Raw genomic sequence first — 17,621 nt, 5'->3', positions numbered from 1 at the left:
TTTGCATATGGCTAATGAAATACCCTGGGAAAGGAAGTCAAGTATGACCACAAATTCATTTATGCATCATATACATGTTAGATATATAGCCTGGATATAATTTCATGGAAAACTTTTTAGTTTTTCTAACATTTTGACCATCACTTGTCATATGAGTTCTGTACTCATTTTCCACCTTTCCTTAGGGCTGTGCTAAAAGTGATCTTTGTGGAAACAGTGCTTGACAATTTGGGCTATTTAATGCCTTCCCAGCCTGAACATTGTTTTGTTTTTTAAATCCATATACCTTTATAGCTACATAAAAATAAACTACGCCTAAATATACAGTTAACATTTTAATAAGCTGTAAATAAACTCTGACATTCCTTCTGATAAACTGTTTTGGTTTAAACAACTTTGTTACAAACATTTGTCTGAGATAAAATGTATCTAACTTTGGGGGGGTGTTTGTTTGTTTTGGTCTTGGTTTTGGGGTTTGTTTTTGTTTCTTTTATTTTTTTATTTTTCAAGACAGGGTTTCTCCATGTAGTTTTTGGAGCCTGTCCTGGATCTCGCTCTGTAGATCAGGCTAGCCTTGAACTCACAGAGATCTACCTGGCTCTGCTTCCCGAACGCTAGGATTACAGGCATGTGTCAACACTGCCCAGCTCTGTTTAAATTTTTTAATTTGACAAACAATTGTTTATATTTATGGGTAAATTTTAAGATGTTTAAGTATATGTATATGTTATGAAATACATATATTAGCCATAATTCATATCCTTCACCTTATATATGTTGTTTCTTTGTAGTAATAACTTTCAAATCTATTTTTAATTCATTTTCAAATTGATACTAACTACAGTCACCCTGCTATTCAGACTTACAGCACTCTATCTTCCCAGTAACTTAAACTTTTGTAATTTTACCTGTGTTTCACCTTTCTGTCTTTGCTCTGCCTGTTAAAATCAGCATACTGCTTTCAAGTTCTTAACATTAATATTTTTAGATTTAGCATAGTACCATCCAGTTTGCTGAGGATACATTTCATTTTTTTTTTTTTTTTGAAAAGCTCAGTATTTCTTCGTGTGCCACTTACATGTTTGTTCATCAGTGGATGCGTGTTTAGATGTTTCCCTTCCTTTGCTGTTATGGAAGATACTGAGATGAACATGGCAGTGCAGAGTAGTAGATCAGCACACTGGATTCAATTTCTTTAAGATATGTAACCAGTAGTCAGATAGCTGGATCATTTCATAATTTTGTTTTTAGTTTTATGGGGAATTTCCATACTATTTTCTAAAATGACTATCCTAACTTATATTCAGACCAACAGTGTCCAAGCTTCACATCATCATGACTGGCTTTGACTATTTTTTTTTTATTATTGTCTCTGTTGAAATTATCTATCCCCAAACCTCAGCACAAAAACACAGGAATTGAGGAAACAGGCAAATTTCTTTTAAAACTCTACAGTTTTCTTACATTAAGAGCTGTAGTGTATATAATGTTAATTTTTTCTTAGTGCGTCCTTTCATCTAGTAACATAAATTGAGATTTGACTTATCTTGAGTGGAAAGGATATTCATATGCAAGCTACTTTCTGGTGTGTGTGTGTCCAGGTTTATTAACCCATAGAAAAGAAATACTGTTTTCAAAAGAAAATTCATTATCAATAATAAGAATGACCTGATTATTCCAGCCACCTTCAGTTCATCATACCAACACTATAAAGTTAGCACTACACCACACCAGCCACTGTTCCTGGCTTGCTAGCTGTGTGTCTATTTATTTTCACACATGTGTATACATATGTATGTATAATATATATGCAATTGCACATGAGTATAAGCAAGCCTTATGTACTATATACATATATGTACATGTATATACTCTTGTTCAAATGTGTATAAACACATACATTGTTTTCATAAAATAGAAGCTATCCCCAAATTGAGTTTGTGCTTCAATTTGTATTTTCAGTTTCACTCTGCTTTTAAATATATCTAGGCAAAAATGAGGTCTTGTCAGCTGTCCCTGAGCGCTCTTCCATTATTTGTGTCATTATTACTGCTGCATAATCTGAACATAAAAAAACATGGTGCTGTAACAAATGCCTTCCCAGCACTGACAGTTACTGCAGTGGCATTTCGGTACTGATGGGAATTTTCCCAGCAAGCTATCTGGCGAGGTTTACATAAACTAAAAAGGAAATGGTTGCCCCTGTTCACATTAAATGCAAACTGTTTGCTGTAACTTTGTCTCAGTTTCACTTTACTATAAAACCTCTTTCATTCCTAGATGGTGAAATTTCATCTGTTCTACATTGAAAATAAGGGGATGTTCTGAGGTTTCCTGTGTGGCATTCTTACTTCTACCCTGATAGGGGCTTTGAAGGATAATTTTTTTTACAGTTGTGTTAGGTTTTGATTGCTTAAATTTTATGGACTTTTAAATTTTTATTTCAGGGAGAGGCTTGTTATGACTTTTTCCCAATGGACTGCTAATAGAAGTTAGCTTGTCTAGCCCATGTGCTAGATGCTGTCAGTATCAGACTGCCTTTGACTTTCACACTTCTCTGGGGACTAGTAATTGTTGTGTTCAAACAGCCTGTAATTGTGATCCCGCTGGCTTTCTCAGTACGCTTCTGGCTATTAGAATCATTAAACAACTCAGCACCTGTTAACGGCATTGTAAATATTCAGCCCTGCTTGTGTGCAGGTTAAGTCCAATATAGAGAAATCTTACAGAGCTCAGACTCATAAATTAGAGTTTCTGACAAGTCAATTATTGTGAAACTGCGTTTCTCTGTAAAAGAAATGAAATAGCATGCTGACAAAAGGTAGGCTTTCTGTTTGTAGCAGAGGAAGATAATGACTTGACGATTAGACACAGTGAGCACGAAACTGCACTCTGCCCGTTAGCTGTAATTAAACAGTTGTGTAAAAATTGCTGTTTAAGTAACCAGTAAATTATAAATTTTGTACTGTGGAGAGTACAACATGAAAACAGACCTTTTTAGTTAGCTGCCACATGCTTTTTCAAGTTAGTAAGTGATTATTGAAAGTAATGATATGTCCTTTTACTTAGGTTAGAAACTGGGAAGTAACAAAGTTCACTTATATGAAGAATGGGAGCGTGTTGTGCTCCCAATCAGACATCTCAAAATGTTGTGATTCCTAAAACATAATTGTGTTACATTTATATTGTTTTATATATCTCACAAATTATGTATCTAATTATGATGGAAAATATACTCTATAGAATTTTTAAAATGTTTTAAGTGATCTTACCTTCAGACCAAATATTAAACCATAGAACGTGTTTTAGAAAGGTCAGTGAAGTGCAGTTCCTTGGACTGAATTGTGTTCTTCCACTTGTACCAAGAGAACTTTGACAACATTTAGAAAAAAAATAGGAATGAGTATGAGTATCAGTAACAATTTTAAATATTTCCTGTTAGAATAAGTTGATTGTTCAGTGGGTTGGATTGTGAATAATGCTTTGTAAGATAATTTGTATTCTCAGAGACAGCATGAATTTGAAGTTTTTTCTCTTAGCAATTGATTTTAAGTAGTTACAAGGGGTTTCCTTCCACCACCGCCACCACCACCCCCTCCGCTGTGTTATCTGGAGAAAATGAATCTTCAAAAACACGTAGAAGCAAAATTCACCACCAAAACAAAATTATAATGCATAAAGTAAAATAAAATGAAATATAGTGAGTGAAGCAAAATTTTTGTTGAAAACATCTATTTTAAGGAGATTCATAATTGATGGCCTTAAATATTTTTACATCTAACATTTTTTTTATAGTACAAAATGTCAAGTTGGCATTCCACTTAAATATTCAGGATAACAATTATTAGTGGTAACAGTATTCATAAGCTTTTTTCAAGTTGGCATTCCACTTAAATATTCAGGATAACAATTATTAGTGGTAACAGTATTCATAAGCTTTTTTCATTGAATAACCTAATAAACTTTTAAATAAAAGTGGAATGTTAATTTTTGTTTCATGGTTATATTGTTTTCCATAAGTTTAATTGCATGAAGAATGTTTTCTTAGTTTAAAAGGATTCTACTCGTGCAGGAATAACTATTAAACTGAAATGATGCAGACAGTTGTTGATCGTATTGGGAATGTATATAGGCTTAGCAAGCCCAAAGAATGTCAATGCAGAAAATTTGAGGTATCTTATTTTGGGCATTAAAATTAGAGGAGAAACAGATTTTAATAAGCTGGAAATTTGTGTACTTGTAATACTTCAAGTATCCACAGTTTTTTATTATTTTATCTTTTATGTGTATGATGTTTTGTCTGCATGTATGTTTGTGAACCATGTGTTTGCATGGTACCTGTGGAGGCCAAAGGGGTCTTCATTGAAAATTCGACATTGAGGTTTGTGCAATGAGGCTATCTGTTTCAAAAGCAGTAGTCTTTCCATGAACAAAAAGTTACTGTGTCTTGTTTCATAATATTTTGCTAAACAAAATCTAATCCTTTACTGGTTATTCCTCAGTGAAGACTTGGATGAATGTAGACATTTCAAATCCTGATGTCTTCTGATTTTCAGTGGAGACACATTGTAGTGCTCTTCATCATTTGCACTAACTTCTCTTTCTATTTAAAATTTATCCTGACATAATTTTAATCTCTCACTCAAATATCCTTAAATAATTTTTAACTTTTGGTGAAGTTTAAAATGTTGGCTCCATCCCTGGAGCATGAGCTGGCTCTTTGGAGCCCACTACCTATGCACTACACCTTGTGCAGCCTTGATGGGGGGGGGGGGCGGGGGTGGTCTGTGGTTGGTATGTAAAATAAATAAAAATTTTCTTAATTAAAAAAAAAAAAAAAAGTTCCTGCAAAGAGTGATCTTTGCAGTGCTTCTATACCCTCTGTGATGGTGATTTCATATGGGCCTCTTTCATTGGAGGTTGTTGACAGTTGTTTCCAATCCTGTTGAAATGTAGAAGAAGTGGCCATGGTGGGATTTTAGTGAAAAGAATCTCTAAGCCTCTAAGACTTCTTTCAATTTCACTCTTGTTCTTCCTTGGAACAAGAAGAAAGGTAGGATATTATATATGTTCTCCATGCTGATTCCAGTGGAATTTACTGGCAGGGATTAGAAAATTGCCATGATTGTTCTTGTAACCCTTCACTTCTTGGTTTCTTCCCTGGTACAAACTCCTTGTGGTTAGGTATTTGCCTTTCATTGGTGCAGTGAAGAATGAATGATCAGATGATTCTTACAGCTTTTATTTCGATAATATGCAGAGCTGGGCCTTTGTGTTTTCTGTGCATTACAAATTAGAATTCTTTCTTTTAGCTTGATGATTTCCTTTCCAGACATTATATTAAATCAGCATTTGTTGCATAAGCACTAGGAGAAAAATTCTCAAATTTCCTAGAGGCACTCATCTACCACTAAGATTAGTAGTTCTGATTGTTTTGTGAAGTTGTTAAGAGTGAGTTTTATAATAAAAGGGGAGTGTGTGTGTGTGTGTGTGTGTGTGTGTGTGTGTGTGTGTGTGTGTGTGTTAGGATCCGAGAGAAGCCCCCAAGAATGACCAACAGTCATGTATGCAATTTAGCAAGAGCATTTATTTCCAATATGTAGGGGAACTCCAGGGAGATGGAATTAATCTGGTACTGATTGGTGAGGAAAGATTAGTCTGGGAACTGATTGGTTGGAGGCTGTCTTGGTTAGGGGCCCATTGGTGGTGGGGGGAATCTAGTGTCTAGGGCTTGTTGAAAAAGAGGGTAGGGAAAGCTATCTTTAGCAGAAGTCGGGGGGAGGGCGGAGGGCATCTGCTGAGCCAGCAGGAGGCTGGGCTGGGGGGCGCACCTGTTGATTGGTTGCCCCTAAGTTGTGGTTTTCCAGAGAATTGCTTGCTTAACTCCAGCCGGTTCCAGTAAACGGAAACTAAGGCGTGGTTCATGTCAGGGCTGCCAGGGGAGCCTGTTATAGCCCTGGTTTGGCCACTCGATCCTCTCATTTGTACACACATATGTGTATTGTTATGTGTGATTTCAGCCAAACTTTGCATTTCACATTTTCTAAATTCAGAGTATAAGGCTATTTTGGAATAGATGGGTAATCTATCATGTTTAATATACGAAAGTGTTTTTTCGGATGATGTTCCATTTTATCTGACTATTTTACATATTTTAAATGTATTATCTTTTTCATTGGTGTTGGCAACCTTTAGTATTGGGCCTTTGACCTATAAAATGGGAATGTTAATCGTATTTGTTTTAATTTTTCATTGCATTTTTTTACTTGCTATAAATTCGTGCTTTTAAAGTTCTGAAAAGATCATAAAGCTAATGTGACAATTCTAGTAGACACATCTTGAAACTGACCACACTTTTTTTCTAGCTACTACAACTTGGGCGACGTCAGCCAGGACTCCATGAACAAGTTCCTGTCACATCTGATCGAGAAGTCTCTGGTTGAGTTGGAGCTTTCCCACTGCATTGAAGTTGGAGAGGTAGGACTTCCAGTCCAGCTTTTGCCAGTAGGGGGACCGGGGCTTGTGCTGTTGAAATTTGCAACAAATCTGCTACAGTAGCCACCACAGTGAACTATCGCTCTCTGAGGAATGAGGATCTCCCTGTACATTTCACTTACCTTGGTTTTTCTTTATTTGAAATAGGATAACCGCAGCATAGAGCCACTAGCATGTGGCCGAATTGCCTCCTATTACTATTTGAAGCACAAAACAGTCAAAATGTTCAAGGACCGTTTGAATCCTGAGTGCAGCACTGAAGAATTGCTTTCAATTTTGAGTGTGAGTTTTACATTACTGTGGTTTATGTATTTCATACCTTCTCTTATAATTTGGAACTTAACATTGTTTCCAGGTGTGAAAATTTTACCTGAGAGTGTTCAGGGGGCGGTCTTCCTTCCTTCAAACAAGGTTTCTTTCCATTTTCATATGTAGGATAATCTTGCAACAAATGTAACCATCTGACCGGTCCAGAGCAGGATCCTCCTGAGTAGGATAAGTGCTGTTGAGATGGGAACCCAGATGAGTGGTCTGCTTGGCACTCCCCAAAGCAAGCCTGATGACTCAGTGGCCCCCTAGCTGAGGTGGAGAGCTTGCTCTTCGTTTACTTGGGTGGCTCCTGTGGAGTACTATGATGTTACTACAGAGCCCTTTCCTAAGGATCCGTATGATTAGATTCTACTTCAGATCAACACCAGCTCCCATCTTCCCATCTATCACCTTCCCAAAAAAGGGAACAAGATGTGGTAAATCCAGTACACTCTTCCTTCTTCCCAAGTCTAGTGTTGAGGTTAAGGTGGACTCTGCACAAGGGATGAGGGTCGTACTCTGCCTACACCTTCAGCAACTAAGAGCCGATCAGTGAGCTCCATGGGTCTGCCTGGCTCTGCCTCCAAGTGCTAGGGTGACAGGTTTGTGCCACCATGTCTGGCTCTTTACGCAGATGGGAGGGATCCAAATGACGTTCTTGGTGCTTATATAGCAGGCACTTTACCTGCTGATCCACATCCCTCGCCCACTATAGTATTTTCTTAAGTTTAATTTTGTCAGTGAGACAAAATTAATTTGGGGCTAGAGAGATGTCTCAGCAGTTAAGAGCACTTGCTGCCCTTTCAGAGGACCCAAGTTTGGTTCCTAGCATACACATCAAGCAGCTTATAACTTCATGTAACTCAAACTGCAAGAGATCACACCCTCTTCTGTCCTTCAAGGGCACTCACACCCAAGGCATACATACTTGTACGTGTGTGTGTGTGTGTGTGTGTGTGTGTGTGTGTGTACATACACATAACTATACAGACTGAGCAGGTTATATTTATTTATTTAGAAATATGTATATAAATATATATGTAATAGCGGTTAAAGAAATAGAGGCCATGAATTTGAGAGACAGCAAAAGAGGAGGGGAATAGTTGGAGGTAGGAAAGGGAAGGGGGAAAACAACAGAAGTATTTTTTTTTTTTTTAATTTAAAAACATGAAAAAGTTTTTTTGGGTTTTTTTTTTTGTTTTGGTTTTTTTTTTTTTTTCTTCAAGACAGGGTTTCTCTGTGTAGCTTTGCGCCTTTCCTGGACAAAAAATTTAAGGATGAAGATGTTTTTTAAAGTTATACATTTTTATAAGAAACAGAATTTCTCATTTCTTAAGCTTCACATATTTGTCCTTTGGCTTTTGTTTTGTGTTGATCATAATACAGAAATTAGGTTAATTGAAATTTCCTCTTTTCTCAGAAATGTCACAGTATGATTGTTATTGGCAGAACAGATATGTTAGAAGATGACCATAGAATGAAAAAAGAATATGAAAACATTGATTCACTAAAAGCTTTAAAAGCATATGAGCCTGTCAATTCCCTTCAGCTATTACCAAGGAGGTTTCTTAATTGCTTACACCTTTTCTACTGTGGGAGAATGTAAATATATAGACTTTTACATTCAGCCATGTATGTGTTTTCCTAAAATAAACTGGAATTCATACCATCTATGTAGTCATTTACGTATTACATTCTACTTTTCTGAAGAAACAGGATTTCTTAGGACTAGAAATGTAGTGACTTTATTCCCTTTGTAGTATTTACCAGAAAAGATTTTTTTTCAAAAGTAAAAGAAAATATTTAATCAGATCACCGTATCATATCCTTTCTCTCAGTATTTTGGAACTGATCCTTTCACTTTTCAGTATTGCATAGTAGAAGAGTGTCATGACTGGTTTAAAAAAATTGATCTGTTAATCCCATTTATATCTTATCTTCTAATTCCTACTTTGTCCTTTTCCTCTGTGCTCAGGATGCTTGGGATGAGCTCAGTAGTTTTCAGAATGGTGATTCTGTTAACACCTTTCACCAAAGTGTAGAGTCAACAGAAGTTTCTGAATTTGCAGGTGACACTAAATCTTGCACATAATAAAAAATTAATAAGGAGCTTTGCAGAGAGAGATTGCATTAAAAAAAAAGTCATATCAAAAATGGTTTATTCATTACATCAGTGGTTCTCAACCTATAAGTCATGACCCCTCGAGATGGTCCCAATGCAGATATCCTTCATATCAGTTATTTGTATTACAATTCATAACAGTATCAAAATTACAGTTATGAAGTACCAACAAAATAACTTTATGGTTGTGGATCACCACAACAAAAGGAGCTGTATTAACGAGTCGAAGCATTATGAAGGTTGAGAACCGCTGTTCTAAATGTTATTCTTTGTTCTCCATGGTCACTCCAAGGTCTCCATGGTCCTTTTAACTATCTATTATATGTTGATTTTTCCTTTAATTGTGTATGTATAAAGTATGAGGCATTTGAGATCAGGATATGAAATCATTGGCAATACCATAAACTTCATACTTCACAAATAAACTGTGATCTGTGGCAAAATGACACTTAGATATTGCTAAAACTGGTCAGAGCACTGCTTGTTATCAAAAAAAAATTTTAAAGACAAAACAAATGCATATTCTGTCTTCCATGTTAATCTACAGGGGATATTTGATGTAGATAGTTCTGTTGGCCTCACATTAGAAGGACTTATAGAGTACACCAGATAGCCCAAACTGAGTGGCTAAAGCCTCTCAAAGTGGGCTTTGGATCACTGTGTGTATTGTCTGAACAGAAATACTTTCACTCTTGTGACATGTTCATAATTGGGAAGTGATTCTGTTAGATCTTACAACTGTAAACTCAGATCATCACTTCTGTTGAGATATATTGTAGACCAAAGACATAAACTTTCCAAAGAGTCAGAATAAGTCCACTGCTAATGAACTAAAATAGAAGATGGTAGTGTGTATGAGACTAGGATTATTTCTCTGTAGATCAGGGAAGGCAGGGCTGCATCAAGATAGGTCCTACTTGATACATGCATGTCTTTTCTGTCTGTTTGCCCTGTAGGTACCTGCTTTAGGGATATTTTTACCCTTCAGAATGTTCTAGAGGTTTTTCTTTTGAGTGTTGCAGCCTGTTATATTTCTAAGGATAATTTCTGCTAATTATTACACCAGTCTGTAAAAACTTTTATTCTGACACTGTAAAGGAAAAGACCCTTTTGAAGTTGACCAGTTGGCTTATACTTCCCTATATCATTGTCTTTAAATGATAATAAGAACCACATTTTAGATATAAGACCAAATTTCCGTTGAGACTGTTCTCCTCACTAATCTTATTCCATAGTAGAAACACACAAAAAACTATTTTCAATTATCTACTATTTGCTTTGTACTTTATATGCATTATTTAAAAGCCTCAACAACTTCTTCTGGTATAATCATATAAATAATGGAAATTAATTTTAGTAATAATAAGCTGCTTCCTAGCACATAGGAAGTAGTTCTTTAGGTCTCCCCAATAGCTAATTTTCTCTCCTAGACACATTTTATCTTATCCTTTAGGTCAATTCTATCTCCAAAAAAAATTAAATACTAAATTTTAAGATCATATAATTTTAAAAATAAGAGTTTTAAGATTATGTGTCATCTTGTACCATAGATTATAGGTATTGAATACAAATGTTAATCACTGGCCAAAATAATCATTTCAGTATTCCTTGTTGGAAACATATTTAAAGTTTTAAACCATCTGATGCTATTTTGAAAAGATTGGGTGTTTTATAAGAACCCTTGCCAAGCTTTTTTCCACACCATGAATTAATAAGCTTCATAATTAAGGCAGCTGCTTCACACCTCTATTGTTAACCAGTGACATTACATCTGTCCTGCTCCATTGATGCCCTCCTCCTACTTATTGAAGCATTTAGCAGTTTTGGCAACAGGGATTACAAGGCTTGTAGTTAGTAGTCTAATTAGGTAAAAGTGAAAATCCTGAGGGAAAAGTACATTTCAAAAGTAATTTGAAGAATCTCTTAATGATGCTGGCACAACTCCAGAGCAGAAAGTGTCCATCGTCATGGCACAGCAGGGTCAGGTTTGATGTGTTTCGTAGGTGTTTGGAAAGCAACTATTTTAAAACAGCAGTGGAAATGAAACCTTTCAAAGCTAGGGATTTATTTCAACATAGTTTCAACTATGTGCTTCCTTAGGGCATTAATAGCTGAAAGAAAACAAAAATATATTCCAAATGTACTTATACCTTTCAGATTTCCAGGGCTTTTTTAATATAAGAATTATTTGTTTGTTGGTATTCCTGTAACTGCACAGAAACATGAAGTTATGCTTCTATATCAAAAACTTAGTGAAATTATTCTTGTTTATATCAAGCATAGGATTATATGCATATATGTCAGTTATTTTACAAATTGTGAATCTCTTACTTCCCCTGAAAGATTTGAATAAAAGAACAGATTTCATACATTAAAATACAAACATTCCAATGTTTTTAAAGTTTCAGAGCAATATAACCTACATATATATCAAAAAATTTCCAGGTTTGGCAGTACTGCTTTCCTTAAAGCCATGCTGACTTATTACAATGGTCAGTGTATAACTCTTTCATCAATTGAACAGCCTAGTGCTTAGATCTTGTCATTTTTGTAGTACAACTACAAATCTTTTGGTATCGAATTACTAAAACATGTTTCTCCAACTTATAATGTAGTTAGAAAGATAAGTGATAATTTTTAAAGAGCTAAACTTAGAATAAGTTCAAATAACAAGCCTATTATAAATAATACTCTGGGGAGGGTCCTAGCTTGTAAAATGAAAGAGTTCGTTAAAGGAAAGAAATGAAAGGAAGGTTAACCAACAGTGGACACCACCAACCTCAGTGGCCTTCCATTTCCACCTAACCTCATGGCAGTCACAAGGTCCCATCTGCTGCTCTTTGTCCCATGTGGGGAATCCTGATGTGATACATTCCAAGGTTTGTGAGAAGAGCGTCCCTACCCCTCAGCCTGGGGCCTGCCTGGCATCTTTAGAAGAGGCACAGATGGCAAATGTCTTTTTTAAAAGTATCTTTTTATTCTCTTCATCTTTTACCCTTGAGACTGCCTTTATTCTCCATTATTTCTTAACTTCTACCAGCATTCTAGATTTACAAGCTTTCTTCAACCAGTTGAAAAAGAGTTGTTTTCCTGGTAAAAGATGTCAGTCTGAGATAAGTTTGTTACCATTTAGAAGACCAGAGTTCTTAACCTATTAGGTTCTGAGCATATGATCTATGTGATAATACTTGGAATTTGTCCTGGGTCAATTTTTGTTCATTTTTATTTTCTAATTACTTTGGTTTCCTAAATGAGTGTACAGAAAAGAACTCTCAATTACCAGTATTCCAAAAGTGGGTGCATTTTTTATTAAGGCACAATACTTTGTAATAAGGCACAATTAAGTTAAAATACTAAATGTTGAATAAACTTAATCTTCCTTCCTTAAATATATTCAACTTTCTTATTTTAAAAAAAAGATTTAAGACCCATTCTTGTCTAATATGACACATTATGGAAAAATTATAATAAAATCTAAGTTCTACCCAATCCCAAGAGTCAAAGCAGTATTAGATTCAGGTCTCCCAGGCAACTTATGAAATGTACTATCTGCTTTCTCTTTGATGTTTTGTTCTATTTTTTTCTGTTTATGCATATTATTTTATGATTTTATCTAAATTTGCAAAGCATATAAAAATCATTTGCTCATAACTTTCCTAGCCTAAACTGTCTATAGAAATACTTTATTATTGCTTGTTCAGATTTTATAAGTGTTCTTGTCCAGTACTGACCCTAAATACAGCTGAGTAGTACCAAAAAAATGAAGACACACACCTTTATTTTAAAGGAATTTGTGCTAGAACGAACAAACGTATGGCCATAAAGGTTTGTGTTTGTGTCTGGCATTGCTGCTCAATACTGCTTTAACTGTGCATGGTAAGTGTTCAGTCCAGATCAAAACATTCAGAGCAAATACTTGATTACATTGTCCTCTCTGAAAATCAGAGTTCCCAGCCTGGCAGAATTGGGTCACATGTACATGGGGTTATCAGAGCACATTTGCCGTGGGTGCTTCTACATAGATAGGACATGGGTTGTAAATGTCTAGGAAACTCTGCAAACTTTCTTTCCAAAGGTTCCCTATCATGAATTATTTGACAAAGTGTACTTTTAATAATTTTGGTTTTTAAAAAACAACTTTATGAGTTATAATCCACCTTATTGTGTCACTCACCCATTTGAAGTATACAGTCAGAACCATTCAGTCCTATCCACAGTTTTAGTACATTTTATTGCCCCAGAAAGAAACTGTATTGCAGTCATTCCCAATGTCTACCCTTCTATTGTATCCCTATAGCTTCACCTTAAGCAGTCTGTCTTCTGCCTGTCTTTGTCTAATATGCCCTTTTTCTCTTCTGATCTAGCTACAATTCTATATCCTCTGACCACCTACATACATACCCCTAGTCACATATGCCTTGGCAACTACCACTCCATTCCTTTCTTTTTATGGATTCCATATATGAATGAGACTCAGCAGTGTTCATCTTTCTGTGCGTGGCTTGTTTCATTTAAAATAATGTTCTCTAGATTTATCCATATTGTTACAATTGACAATTTATTTTCAAACCTGAATCACATTAATATTTGTGTGCTATATTTTCCTTATCAATTCATCATTTGATCGATAGGATAAGCTAAGTGTAACACGAATTGCTAAACAGTCTTATTAATTAAAAAAAAAAAAAAAAAAAAAAAAAAAAAAAAAAAACCCGGAACCAGACATTGGAGTGAAAACTGAAAGATCAGAGAAGCAGAGCAAGCCAGCCACAAGTCCTTACCTCTACAAAATCCTCAGACTCAAGAGAGAAAGTTTTCTGTTTCCTCACGCTTATATACCATTCTGTGTCCTGCTGTATTACTTCCTGGAATTAAAGGCGTGTGTGCTTCCCAGTACTGGGATTAAAGATATGTGCCACCAACCATTGCCTGCCTCTGTTTCCTGTGTGGCCTTGAACTCTCAGAGATCCAGATGAATCTTTGCATCCCAGGTGGATTAAGGGTGTTGCCACCACTGTCTGGCCTCTGTATCTAATCTAGTGGCAGGCTCTGTCCTTTGATCCTGAGATAAGTTTATTAGGATACACAATATATCACCACAATTATGTTGTGAATGAGCTTTGGTAAACATGGAAGAGCATATATCACTTTATACATTGATTTCATTTGTTCTGGTTATATACGTACAAGTGGAGTTGCTGGGTCATTTAGAAGTTCTGGTTTTGTGAGAAGCTTGTATACTATCCTGCATAATAGTTGTGCTAGTTCACATTTCCACCCAGAGTGTATAAGATCTCTCATTTCTGCATACTGCTACCCAATTTTTCTTCTTTTTAACAATAGGCAATTTTATGTTATTGGGGGTGGGGGCTCATGGCTTTGATTTGCATAGCCCTGATTTTTAATTATGCTGAATGTATTTTTGTATACTCATTGACCGTTTATATGCCTTCTTCTGGTAATTATCTGTTCAGGGCTTTCCTTGTTTTTGTTTTGTTTCATTTTTTAATTCCTTGAGAATTCCATGCACATAGATATTTTGATCATATCTTACCCTTCCATGATTTCCCTCCTAAACCTCCTCAATATTACTCATATTCCCCCCCCCCAGCTCCATGTAATTATTTATTTTTAATGAACCACCAAGTCCAAAGTTCGTGCTTTACAAATGCTCATGGGCATGTGTGAAACCATCTGCTGGAGAGTAGTTAACCTATGGGGGCCACACCCTTCCCTGCCATTTAGCTGGGGTGATGCCTTAAAAACCCTCCCTTAATCTATGCCAGGATTTTGACTGCCTTGACTTTATTCAGGTGACCACAGTCACCGTGAATTCTTGAGTGTGACAGCCTTGTCATATACTGAAGACACTGTTTCACAACAATCCTCCCCAAACCCTGGGTCTTAGCATCTTTATGCCCCCTCTTCTGTGATGTTCCCTGGTCCTTGAGGGTAGGGAGTATGACATAAATGCCTTGTTAGGGGCTGAGCACTTCATAGACATTTCTTTTCTGCATTTGACAAGTTAAGAATCTATATTAAGACTTGACTGCTAAGTTTCTCTGAAGAAAACTGAGAATTAATAGTCTGTCTGCCATTGTTGAGATAAGTATTTAGAAGGCAGTTTGATACTGATTTGGCAAAATAATAATAGCACCTCCTCTCCTCTGGCCTCTGTGAGTTTCCCAAGCAGCAGGTTCATGGTCAGATTTATAGTAGCAGGCATTTGTTTTCTCCAGTGGAGAGAGCCTTAAATCCAGTCAAAAATGGTCACCATAACAGTTATACCACTGTTGTACCCGGGGACTTGTTTTTTCAGGCTGGTTATTATGGTAGCTTACGAGATTTACAGTAAGACTGTTGGTGGCTTCTCTTCCCTTGCTGCCCACATGACCATTCTTGGTACTGTGAAGCTACCTAGCAGGAAGTTAGGCAAAGAGTGTGGTGTCTTTAGCAACAGCATCTTACTATCAGATTTTTTTTTTTTTACTATACATTTTTCTTCTAGTGTAGTTTGCAAATATTTTCTCTTATTCTGTAGGTTATCTCTGTATTCTGTGTTTTACTGTGATTATTTTATTTTGACTTGGATTTTTTTTTGGTTTTTTGTTTTGTTTTTGTTTTTTCTTTGCACGTGCTTCTTAGTTTAATATAATCCTGTTGTGCATTCATTGCCTTTGCTGCCAAGGTCATATGAGAAAAATTGCCTAGACCAGTGTCCTGGAGGTTTTTCTTTTTCTTTTTTTTTTTTCTTTTCTTTTTTTTCCCCACTAGTTTTATATTTCAAGATTTTATGTGTAAGTCTGTAATCCACTTCAGGTTGATTTTTGTGCATGGTATGAGACAAGTGGACATATTTTTTTCCTCAACACCACTTATTAAGAAGACAGTGGGTTTTTGTTTTGTTTTGTTTTGTTTTTCATTGTTCTTGGTACGTTTTTTATTCTATTGATTTTGAGACTATGGAGATGGCTCCAGGCTGTGTCTGTGTTTTTTCCTACTTGTACTCTTGTGTTCTGTTTAGGTTCTATAGCTTTGTAGTATGTGCTAGGTCATGTAACATGATGCCTCTGGAGGCCTTGTTCATTCTGCTCATGCTTTGGCTATTCTATTATTTTGATTCTTCCATGCAGATTGTAGGATTTTTTTTTCCTGTGAAGAATATTATTACTATTTTGATAGAAATTGCATTGACTATGTTGAATGCTTTGGGTGATAGAAATTTCCAATACATGAACAGAGAATCTCTTTCCTTTTTTTTATTGCCCTCTTTACCTTCATTCATAAATGTTTTATAGTGACCATAAAGAGATCTTTTACCTCTATAATTATCTTTCTTCCGAAGTATTTTATTTCTTGTAGCTGTGAGATTATTTTCTTGATTTTTTTTTTGATAACTTGCTATTATGGCATACAGGTGATTTTTGTATAATTATTTTTTTGACCATGCCCCTTTATGTTTTGTCTTTTATTGAAAAATACATTTTTTTCTCAAATAATGTATCCTGATTTATGGTTTCTTTCTCCCTCTACTTCTTCCAGTTCCTCCCTACTTCCCCTCCCATCTAATCCACTCCTTTTCTGTCTCTCATTGGAAAAGAAACAGACTTCTAAGGAATAGTAATAACATTAAACATAATATAATAAAATAAAACAAAAAACAACTCATTGTCATTGAATACAACAAACAAACAAAATGAAAGAAGCCCAAGAGAAGACATAGGAAACAGAGACCCACTCATGTACGTACTTGGGAATCCCATAAAAACACTATAAACTAGAAGCCATAATAATATACTCAGATCTTGTACAGAACTGTGCTGCCTCAGTCTCTGTGAGTTCATATGAGCTTTGCTTGTGTTGATTTAGAGGGTCTTTTTTTTTTTTGCTTGGTATCCTCTATCCCCTCTGGTTCTTAACACTCTTTCTACCTCCTCTTCAGCAAGGTTCACTGAGTCCTGAATGGAGAGATTTGGTGGAGACATCCCATTTAGGGAATAAGTATTCCAAAGTCTCTCACTCTTTGTAGTGTATGGCCATTGATCTCTGTATTTGTCTGCTTTAGGAGGGAGGTTCCCTGATAATCGCAGAACAAGATCTTGACCTGTGAGTATAGCAGAATGGTATTAGGAGTCATTAGAAGTGTTATTACTACAGTTTTGTTTTTTAGAATAATAGTATTTGTTTTTACTCTCGGTCCCTGAGTTGTCTAACCTTGTGTTCTTAGTTACTGGGTATGGGTTCTACTCAGGAAGTGGGTCTTAAGTCAAATTAGATAATTGATTGGTTATTCCCACAAGCTTTGTGCCACCATCCCAGGCAGGACACCATTGTAGATCAGAGTGGTTTTTGTGGCTGTGTTGGTCTTTATATTTTTCTTTTGATAGTGTGCAGAGTATCTTCCTGTACTAGAGAAGCTAGAACATAAGGGTGAAGGTTCTTTGTAGGCATTGATACAAGTTTGATTTCTCCATGTTCATTAAATTGTCTTCGGCAATTGGGCCTTGCCTTCAGTTTGTTGAAAACAAGCTATGGTCTTGGCAACAGCCTGGCTATTGTGAATAGAGGAGCAATGAACATGGTTGAACAAGTCCTTGTGGTAGGATGAATCAACCTATGGGTATATGCCCAAGAGTGGTATATATAGATCTTGAGTTAGATCCATTCACATCTTCCTAAGGAACTGCCATACTTG

At 35.9% G+C, this 17,621-nt stretch overlaps 1 protein-coding gene across 1 annotated transcript in view; it reads left to right on the top strand.

Moving 5' to 3' along the window:
* The window catches only part of Ascc3 (activating signal cointegrator 1 complex subunit 3), a 323,710-nt gene that overhangs the window by 221,113 nt on the left and 84,976 nt on the right, over positions 1-17,621 (top strand). Inside the window, exons 35-36 of the mRNA XM_006983742.4 lie at positions 6,366-6,477; positions 6,643-6,777. Of these exons, the coding sequence (XP_006983804.1) occupies positions 6,366-6,477; positions 6,643-6,777 (247 nt within the window). The remainder of the gene's footprint in view (positions 1-6,365; positions 6,478-6,642; positions 6,778-17,621) is intronic.

This window comes from Peromyscus maniculatus, chromosome 16 (genome assembly GCF_049852395.1).
Source record: "Peromyscus maniculatus bairdii isolate BWxNUB_F1_BW_parent chromosome 16, HU_Pman_BW_mat_3.1, whole genome shotgun sequence".
NCBI classification, from domain to species: Eukaryota; Metazoa; Chordata; class Mammalia; order Rodentia; family Cricetidae; genus Peromyscus; species Peromyscus maniculatus.
This window is presented reverse-complemented; position numbering and strand designations above follow the sequence as displayed.